Source organism: Sceloporus undulatus, chromosome 9 (assembly GCF_019175285.1).
Source record: "Sceloporus undulatus isolate JIND9_A2432 ecotype Alabama chromosome 9, SceUnd_v1.1, whole genome shotgun sequence".
Classification (NCBI taxonomy): Eukaryota; Metazoa; Chordata; class Lepidosauria; order Squamata; family Phrynosomatidae; genus Sceloporus; species Sceloporus undulatus.
Genome location: NC_056530.1, coordinates 27,749,008 through 27,758,171, shown reverse-complemented (window position 1 = coordinate 27,758,171; position 9,164 = coordinate 27,749,008). Strand labels below are relative to the sequence as shown.

At 47.0% G+C, this 9,164-nt stretch overlaps 2 protein-coding genes across 9 annotated transcripts in view; one reads left to right on the top strand and one right to left on the bottom strand.

Annotated features, from left to right (window-relative positions):
- The first annotated feature begins 301 nt into the window (after positions 1 to 301).
- LOC121915188 (potassium channel subfamily K member 1-like) lies at positions 302 to 1,254 on the top strand. Its single transcript, XM_042439168.1, has one exon. The coding sequence runs from the start codon at positions 320 to 322 to the stop codon at positions 761 to 763; it is 444 nt and encodes a 147-aa protein (XP_042295102.1). The 5' UTR covers positions 302 to 319; the 3' UTR covers positions 764 to 1,254.
- Positions 1,255 to 2,908: 1,654 nt separating this feature from the next.
- Positions 2,909 to 9,164, bottom strand: part of EHBP1L1 (EH domain binding protein 1 like 1) — a 35,264-nt gene continuing 29,008 nt past the window's right edge. For all 8 annotated transcript variants that reach the window (XM_042439162.1, XM_042439161.1, XM_042439164.1 and 5 more), the window contains 3 exons: positions 9,074 to 9,147; positions 8,754 to 8,868; positions 2,909 to 8,309 (listed from right to left, as the gene is read on the bottom strand). In XM_042439162.1, the coding sequence (XP_042295096.1) occupies positions 8,291 to 8,309; positions 8,754 to 8,868; positions 9,074 to 9,147 (208 nt within the window). In that variant the 3' untranslated portion in view covers positions 2,909 to 8,290. The remainder of the gene's footprint in view (positions 8,310 to 8,753; positions 8,869 to 9,073; positions 9,148 to 9,164) is intronic.

Genomic DNA, 9,164 nt, shown 5'->3' with positions numbered 1-9,164 from the left:
AAGTTTGGGACTTCTTGATTCTGTCCTCCCAGGTATTTTGGACTTCAGCTCTCAGAATCCCAGACCATGGACCAAGATGGCTGAGGTCCTCCAAGGCCCCTGGAGGACCCAAGTTTGGGTCAGCCAAGGCAGAGTCTAGGGATGCTTCAGAGGAACCAGGAGGAGCAGCCAAGCCCTGGTTAGAAAGACATCCAGGGAAGGAAGAGGGTAAAGGAGGCCAGGCATCGGTGGCCTCGCCCTGGGCGGCGTCCTGGCCTTACCTGCCTTACCTGCCTTACCTGCGCCAGGTGAGTCTTCAGGTGATGCTGCTGCGCAGAGGATGGCGCTGCCTCCAGGGCTGCGCTTCGGGCTCCTGCTGGCCTCTTATGGGCTCTACCTCTTAGTCGGTGCTGCCGTTTTCTCTGGCTTGGAAGGACCCCCCGAAAGAGCCCTGTTGGGGTCCCTGCAGCGGGATCGTCTCGCTTTGCTGGAGGACTTCCAAGCCTGTCTTTCGGAGGAGCGCCTGGCAAGGCTGGTGGAGCAGGTCTTGGAGGCTGGCAGCTATGGCATCTCTGGTTTGGGCAACCTCTCCGGCTCTGGCACCTGGGACTTCTCCTCGGCTGTCTTCTTCACTGCCAGCGTCCTCACAACAACAGGTAAGGGCAGGTGGGCATCTCACCTGGAGGATGCTGTGCCAGGGCAGGTGAGCACCTTGTGCCAACTTCCATTTCTGGCTGCATGCACCAACACTAGGTTTTCTTTTTGGTCTTGGATTGCAACTTAGGAGACCAGGGTTCACTTCCTAGCTTTGCCATGGTGCCCACTGGGTGCCCTTGGGCATGGCACACTCTCTCAGCCTCTTCAGGGCAAGACAAGGGCAAACCTCCTCTGAACCAATCTGGCCAAGGAAAGCCCATTGTAAGGTCAGTATACGCAACCAGAAGGGACAGGGGCACTGCGTTCTTGGGTCCCTTTTGGGCAGAAAGATGGCATGAAAATGAAACAGATGGCATACAATAATAAATTTAGCACCACTTGGATGGTGGCGCCTCTAATCCAGGATCCTGGGATTGGTATAGCCAGCTTGGCATCATGATTTGTGCGTTGGACTAGGACTCTAGGGACCAGGGTTCAAGTTCTACCCCAGCCACGAAACCCATTGGGTGACTTTGGTCAAGTCACACTCTCTCAGCCTCATAAGAAGGCAATGGCAAACCTCCTCTGAACCAATCTGGCCAAAGAAACCCCAAGATAGGGTCAATATGAATGACTCGAAGGCGCATGATGACATCTACACTGCGGCGTTAAAGCATTTGGGCACCACCTTAATGGTGGCACCTCTTTACTCCAGTGGCATCATACAGTATGTCATTATTAATCATCATCATCATCATCATTATTGTCATCATTATTATCATTATTCCTCCAGTGGCCATTTCCCTTTCTCTGTTGCCTTAGATCTCAAGGGGATTCTTGGAGTTGCGATCCAATGCGCCAGACTGCGCATAGGCCACTTCTTCATGGCTTTTCATCAGCCTTTTTCTATTTGTGTTCCGCGTTCAATGTTTGCACATTTTATATTGCTGTCGTGTATATATACTGATAAGGAAAACTTTGGCCAAGCCTATTAATGGCAGGGACACAATGAAACAAAGAGATATCGGGGACGATGAGATGGATAGTGTTTGCCAATGGGGTGGACATGTGTCATAGCATTGTGGGGAGAGATGTGCGGGTGCAAGCTGTCCTTTTGCGCCAGGCGTGCGCATAGGTTGTGCGTATATGTGCTTACAAGTTTCCTATCAATTTAAAGCAAGCCTAGAGTGCCAACACAGTGTCATAGTTCGGATGTTGGAGTATGGGTCTGGGTTCAAATCCTCGCTCGCTGCTGTTGTTGTTCCGTGCAGCAGCCCACAAAATATGTCAAGATTGCTATCATGTTCCTGGAGTTCTTCCATGATTTTTTTGCACATTAACCTTTGTGGCGGAGCTGAGATTCGAACCCGGGCCTCACCCAACACTCTGACCCAGAGATGGAAACCATCCAAGCCTTTAGGGCTTTGCTTCTTGACTGTTAAACCCAGAGGCTCTAGCCAACATCGGGTGCAACTGGGCAGAAAGAATGCAGTTGGACCTAAAGAAATGCTGGTTTGTCTTCTTCCATGCCAAGGGACAGGCCTTTTGCAAAGCTAATGGATCTGAACCGACCCCAAAAATTTGCATTACCATCAGGATATATATGTGTGTGTGTGTGGTGTGTGTGTGTATCTCCTGATTGTAATGCAGAGTTTTGGAGTCAATTAAGAGCCATTATATATATATATATATATATATATATATGGATCTTAATTGAGATCCATATAGAATTGAGATCTATATAGAACTGTCCCGATTGTAACCAGGGACATAGCCAAGGGGAGTTCTTGGGGTCTGGAACCTCCCCCCTTCCATTAGAAAAATGAATGGTGCGTGCTGCTGCGCCGCCACACCCAAGCCCCATTATAATGGTGGCACTTAGTCTGGACCCCCCCTTCCTAAAATCCTGGCTATGTCCCTGTTGTAATGCAAAATTGTTGGGTTCATCTTATTTTTCATTTTTATTGATTTATTTTTATTTATTTATATGCATTAATTTATGTTTATTAATTTTAAATTGTTATATATATATATATGTGTGTGTGTAATATATATATATATATATATAAAACATATAATTAAAATATTATATATATTATATATATTAAACATATGTGTGTGTGTGTGTGTGTGTGTGTGTATAAAACATATTAAGATGTTTAATTCTTTTCTAAGGGAGGGGGAAAGATAGGGACAATGCATTGTATTGCACTTTGTATGGCGTTTTAATATGTAAGCTGCTTCAGTTGCTTTGTATCAGAGAAGCGGGATATAAATAAAATAATAATAATAATAATAATAATAATAGTGTTTATTTATATAGTGCCATAAATGTACATGGCCCTTTAGGAGATTAATTAGTTAATTAAACCTTCTCGAACATAGCTGAACCAAGTATATCACTCTTCATTTTGATCCCCTTTTCTCCTGTTGAGCAAAGATTGAAACTAAGGTCTGGAGGAACAAGGAAATCGGAGAAGGTTGGCACACTTTGCCATCCTTCCTTCTTATCAAAACATTCAAACGCTTTAATCCCGCAATATTGGGCTTTCCTACATCATTAAATCAATAAATTTATTGATTTTATGTTGTCAACCGCCCTGATCTTTGGAAGGGCGGTATAAAAATAAAAAATTTTTTATTATTATTATTAATAAAAACATTTCCAAAACCCTTTCCTTTTGGACCCGCTTCTGTTCCCCCGACCACAAATCCCTTTCGAACAGATGACCTTTTGAAAAGAAGAATGACCAGGAACTGGGCGCCATACAAGAATAGAGTGTGACTATTTGGCTTCTCATGCGCCAGTCCAGCGATGCGTACCCAGGAACATTGTTTTAACTTTAATGCACGGTGTTCAGGCCTGGCAAATGGGTCGCCGCAGCCTAGTGGTCACGAGAAGTCACACAAAACCAGAGAAGCACTCCACCTTCTTTGGGTGGCGTGCCTAAGATAGTCGCGCATGAATCAGCCACTCTTTCGCCTACTTCAAATAAATACCCGACTGTTTGCGCGGTCATGCGCCGCTGCCAGACTGCAAGGTTAATGCAATTCGATGCTGCTTTAACTGCCATGGCTCCATCCAGTGCGTTTGGCGGCGCACCAGAACAACATTGACGGGAGAAAGCTAAGCCTCTCCCCAAACTACAAACCCTCGAACATTATTCTATTCTGCATTTCGTGTTGGTGCGCATAGCTTTTTAAAAACATTTTGCATTGCAGTTTACGATTGCATTTTTAGCATGGCAGAATGGGGTCTCTTCCTATGATTCGACGCAGGTTCCGAGTTCTAAACTTACCTTGTTTCTCATCCCTCCGCAGGTTATGGGCACACAGTGCCCCTCTCTCCGTGGGGCAAGATATTTTGCATCCTCTACTCCTTGGTGGGAATCCCTTTCACGCTCGTGTTCCTGGCTGTACTCCTCCATCACCTGATGCCTGTTGTGAGTGAGCGGCCTGTCCAATACATCCACACCCGTCTGGGCTTACCACTTGCCCATGTGGCGCTGGCGCACGCCGTGACCCTGGCGCTGGCGACCCTTGGCCTTTTCATCTTCATCCCCGCCATCTGCTTCTGGGCATTGGAAGGGGACTGGACCTTCTTGGAGTCGGTGTATTTCTGCTTCATCTCGCTCAGCACCATCGGTTTGGGCGACTATGTGCCCGAAGGGAGTTTGGAGTCACCACTCCATGAGTTGTACGAACTCAGCATCACTTGTAAGTCCCCGCCAGCTACTATTATGTTGGGTCTATCTGGAGTGTGTATGTGTATGTGTGCGTGTTGTTACGTGGTGTGTATGTGTGTGTTGTTATGTGGTTTTAAGTCAACTCGGACTCAACAGCAACCCTCTCCAAGGGTTTTCTTGGCAAAACTTCTCCAGAGGAGGTTCGCCATTGCCTTCCTCCAATAGAACGCAACTTGTCCAAGGTGATCTAATGGGTTTCCATAAGTGAACAGGGATTTGAACCCTGGTCTCCTGAGTCTTAGTCCAACACTCAGATTATTACACCACATTTCAGACCTCAAATAGTTGTTGGGTGCCTTCATTTCTGACTTACGGCAACCCTAAAGTGAACATATCATGGGGTTTTTTGGCAAGATTTGCTCAGAGGGGGTCTGCCATTGCCTTCCTCTGAGGCTGAGAGAGTGTGACCAAGGCTGCTCAGTGGGTTTCCATGGCTGAGGGGACATTTGAACCTTGGTCTCCTGAAGTCCAATACTTAAAACCATTAGACTTGGAAGATTTTAGCAAGGAAAGGCATCTCCTCCTTCAACATTGACTTTTATCTTCCAATTCTAGGCTACTTACTTGTGGGCTTGCTAGCCATGCTTGTGGCGCTGGAGACGGCTTACCGGTTGCAAGAAATCCGCGCGGTTCTCCAATATTTCGCTCCTGCGTCCGGATCCTCTCCTCCAGAAGAAGACAACGACGACCGCCTGGAAATCGTGAGCCGGGACCAGCTTGCCTTGACCGAAGCGTCTGGAAATGCTTTCCTAAATGGACCCGTGGAACCAGCCTTGCCCAGTTGAGGAACGGGGGGAAAGTGGGCTATTGCTGCCGCCCCAAACTGGCACCGTCCCGGATGCCGTGCCAAAATAGACCATTGCCAGTCTCCGAGGAAAGTTACAGACTTGGGAAGCGTCGCAAGGGTAAGTAGAGGGCGAAGAAGCCACGAAGAACCAGTTTTCCTCCATCTTGAAAACAGGGCTGGCAAAACTGTTTGTATGATATCTCACTGGACCTTCGCTTTTGGACCAGGTGCCACGACAGCAAAGGAAAGCTGGGTACCGCAAAGTGTCGGGCATTAAAGAAAAACGTAGGACATGACCAAAGGAAAGCTGAAAACGCTCATAGAAACACAATGGGTTCTCGGTATACACTGGGGTTTGGTTCCGGGACCAAAGCCCATGGATGCTCAAGTCCCGTTATTTACAATGATGTAGTAAAATTAAGGTTTGCATTTTGCAATTTGTATTGAATATTTTCAATGCATGAACGGTCGAATCCATTGATAAGGAATCCGTGGCTACAGAGGGCCAAATGTACAAACTTATGCTCTTTAGTCATGCTCCAAATGGAGGGCATGCTACGGAAACCTGGGATTTGTAGTCTTGTGTGATACTTCGCCTTCTCTGCCAGAGCCAATGCAAACTACAAATCCAAAGAGTCCATAGGATGGAGCTGTGACAGTCAAAGCAGCGTCAAACTGCATTAATTCTGCAGCCTAAGTATCCAGAATCCTGGCCATAAAACAAGAATATGCCCATTTAATGCAAACCCATGTCCTCTTCTTTTGGCAGTGCATCAACACAATTGTTTTTCCAGGCAAGTGTGCTTAAGAAATGATCCTGGTGTTTGCTTTTGGGGTGTGCCATGTGGACTTTTTCAGCCGCTAGAAGTAACTTTTTAAACAACTAAAGCAACCTTCCCCAACCTCCAGGAGTATTATAATAAAGAACAATTGGACTGGCAAGAAAAGCCTTACCTTCAAAATAGGTTCTCCGATCGCCGGCTTGTTCTGCAAACCAAGATTTCGTCAAAGTTGTGCGTTTATACCCACCACCACTTTCTCACACCTTGTGCGCCTTTTTGAGACATTTATTTCAAACTCCGGTACAAATTTAGTGCAAATAACCAGGAAAGGGGGGGCTAGGGTTTGTTTCGGGGTCTTTGCAAACTTAGGAACCTAAACTTGGCCGCTGTTGCGTTTCAAGGCACTTGGTGGCATTTGTACCAGGAAAGGGGGCATTAAAACGGGTCGCTAGGAAATAAAAGGAGAAAGAGAGCCCTTGGAAGCGTTCTTTGAAACAGGAGAGGCAGCGGCACCCGTTTTCCAAAACTCAGGTTTCGAACAACACCATGCACACGCACGCACACACGCAAATAAATAATTCCTAATATTTGGAGAGCGGTTTGTTTTTTAAAGGCAGGTTCCTAGTCCCGCTCCAGAGTCCGTGGGCACTGCCCTTTAAAATGCCACCCAAAGCCGTCTCTCTGGGGAAGGCATGGAAATGAGGAAGGGGTGAGAGAACCCCAAATCAGTCACGTCTGCACTGGAAAGGAAAAGACCCCTCTTTGGCACGAAGAGAAAAGCAGGTAATGTTCAAAATCCTAGATGGATGTGGGCAACTTAAAGAGTGCTCCCCGGTCATCGCCCCCAAAACTGACCGCCGTCTTGTAATCCCCTCTTCTTTGACAATGTGATGGAGAATTGGGAGGGTCAGTGAAGCATCCGGTTAAGTCGGCAGATGCAAAATGAGGACATTTGCTGCTGAAACAAGAACATCCTTCAAGTTTTACCCTCAACTTGTCCGTGGGTCATATCAAAATCCATCATTTTGGCCCCAAAATCTTCTCTCGACTTATACATGAAGTCGACTTATAGTTGAGTATATCAGTTACTCTCCAAACTGGTTTGGCAGCAACAGTCCCCATTTAATCCTCTGCCTTCCCACTTTTTCAACTGGTTTTAAAATGTCCCGGTTTCTCTCTCTTCCTCCCCCTTTAGTCCTCCCTTTACTTCAACTGCTACAAACTGGGCTCAAAGTGCAAAATTAACTGGTGCCCAGTTAACCCTGCGGGGAGGAATGGCTTGGCAGAGGTGGCACCTTGCCCTGCCCATAAGTTCAAGCAAAAGCAAACTGCGGCAACCCTTTCTTAGATGGTGTATTCTCCCTATTTAAGACCTTTTTGTCATCTGGCTCGGATATTGCTTGCCTACTGGAGTCCTGGCTTTTATCTGTGAAATGTTAAGAGGGTGTGCTTGAGCCAGAATACTTTAGGATGCCCCCAGAATATTCTGGCACCAAATTCTCCCTACCAGCTCTTTTTTGCTGAGCATTTTCATCTCTTGCAGCGAATGATGGGTGGTTGTCTTCCAGGGTCAAAATTGGGTGTCCAGCTTTGTTATCAGTGCTGGGCACCTCATTCTGAACCCAAAGCCACTGGCAACCATGGAGGGCAGCTTGTAAGGACTGTGAATGAAGGAAGCCACTACCATTGCCGCAAAGAGATGAAATCCTGCAACAAAAGGCAGGTTAGGGGAAAGGAAGCCCCAAACTGGGTGCAAGTATCATGAAGACAGTCTGCACCCGATTCAGGGTTTTGCCCTGCGTTGTGCAAGCGGGATGCAGCCAACTTGGGGAGATTTTGGAGTAGTTTGTCCATATAGACATGTTCCTGGAGATTCCAGCAGATAATGTCACTGGTTTGCATCTTGCTTTGGCAACACAGAGACAGACGCTTCTCTGATCCTTTCGATTCTCCATAAGAAACTTAACAGGCGGACGGGAAGGACATATTGCATTGCAGCAGTGAGTCCGGCAAGGGGATTCAGATGTTGCAAAGGAAGGAAGAGAATACCAGCAACCCAAGAAATACTGTACATACCCAAGCGTAAGGCGGGCTTGCGCATGCCACCGAAGATTGCGGGCAACAAGGTGCACCAACAACAGAGGCAGCACTGTGGCGTGCAAGTGTCCTTTTGAAGGCGGATTGGGGAAGGGGGGTGAAGTGCTGGCATTAGGTGCCCTCGGCCAGTTCGCGCAAGACAGGGCACTGGTGGTAATGGTGGCGGGGAGAAGGGGGACATTGCTGAATCCCCCCTCAGCTGACGCGGCACTTGTCCTTGCGGCTGAGCTTTCGGCGTCTCTGTTGCAGGCCCCCTCTCGAGCCTAGTTCTTCTCAAGGGCTCTATAGGAAGGAAAGGAAAGAAAGAGGAAGGAAGAAGGAAGGAAGGAAGGAAGGGTGGGTGGGGTGGGTGGGTGGTGTATGGATGGATGATAAAGGAGCAGGGAGAAAAAGAAAGCGTTAAAAGTGTTAACGCTTAATAAAAAGTGCTAACTTTTTTATTGTGCTCACAAAGAGGATGTTATAATAAAAACAACAAATAAATGCTAACACTGGAAATAAATCGCCAGGTTTACGCCGTCATTTATGAGGGTTATATCCCACCTTTCTCCCAAAGTGGGACTCAAGAGGACTGTCATTTCATTTTTCTTTCCATCTACTGAGAGACGTTGGTCTGGTTCACAATCAGATCGCCTGTTTATTCCTTCCAATATTTCCAGTACTCCCTACATTTCCAGGCTCTCTCTAACCAACGATAAAGAAGAAAGGTTGTTTAAGCCTACTCACATCCTCTCCTTGATGTCCAGGTCTCTGACCAGCTCATCCCTCTGGTTGACCAGTGACACCAGTTCTTCCAGTAGGAGCTTCTCACGCTGCTGTTGGGCTTCCGTCTTGAGCCAGTCTGAATGGTGGAAGAAAGGCAAAATATAGACATTCTGGCTGAGGATAGACTCTGCAGTCCATCTGTTTCCCCAGACACAGTGCTCTGTCTTGCTTTTAGTTTATTAACTTTCACCCGAGGCCCATGAACATCTGAACATCTTACAGAATTAAAGGCATTTAGTCTACATCCACACTACAGAAATAATCCAGTTTTCAGGCCTCACCTTCGATGGCCATCATGGCTCTCAGCTCCCGGCTGAGAAGCTCAAACCTCCTCTCCAGGTCTTGCTCTTCCATCCTGGAGGAAGAAGTTGC

Excerpts from the sequence above, each read along its gene's own strand:
- LOC121915188 (XM_042439168.1), top strand. The coding sequence starts at position 320 with ATGGCGCTGCCTCCAGGGCTGCGCTTCGGGCTCCTGCTGGCCTCTTAT.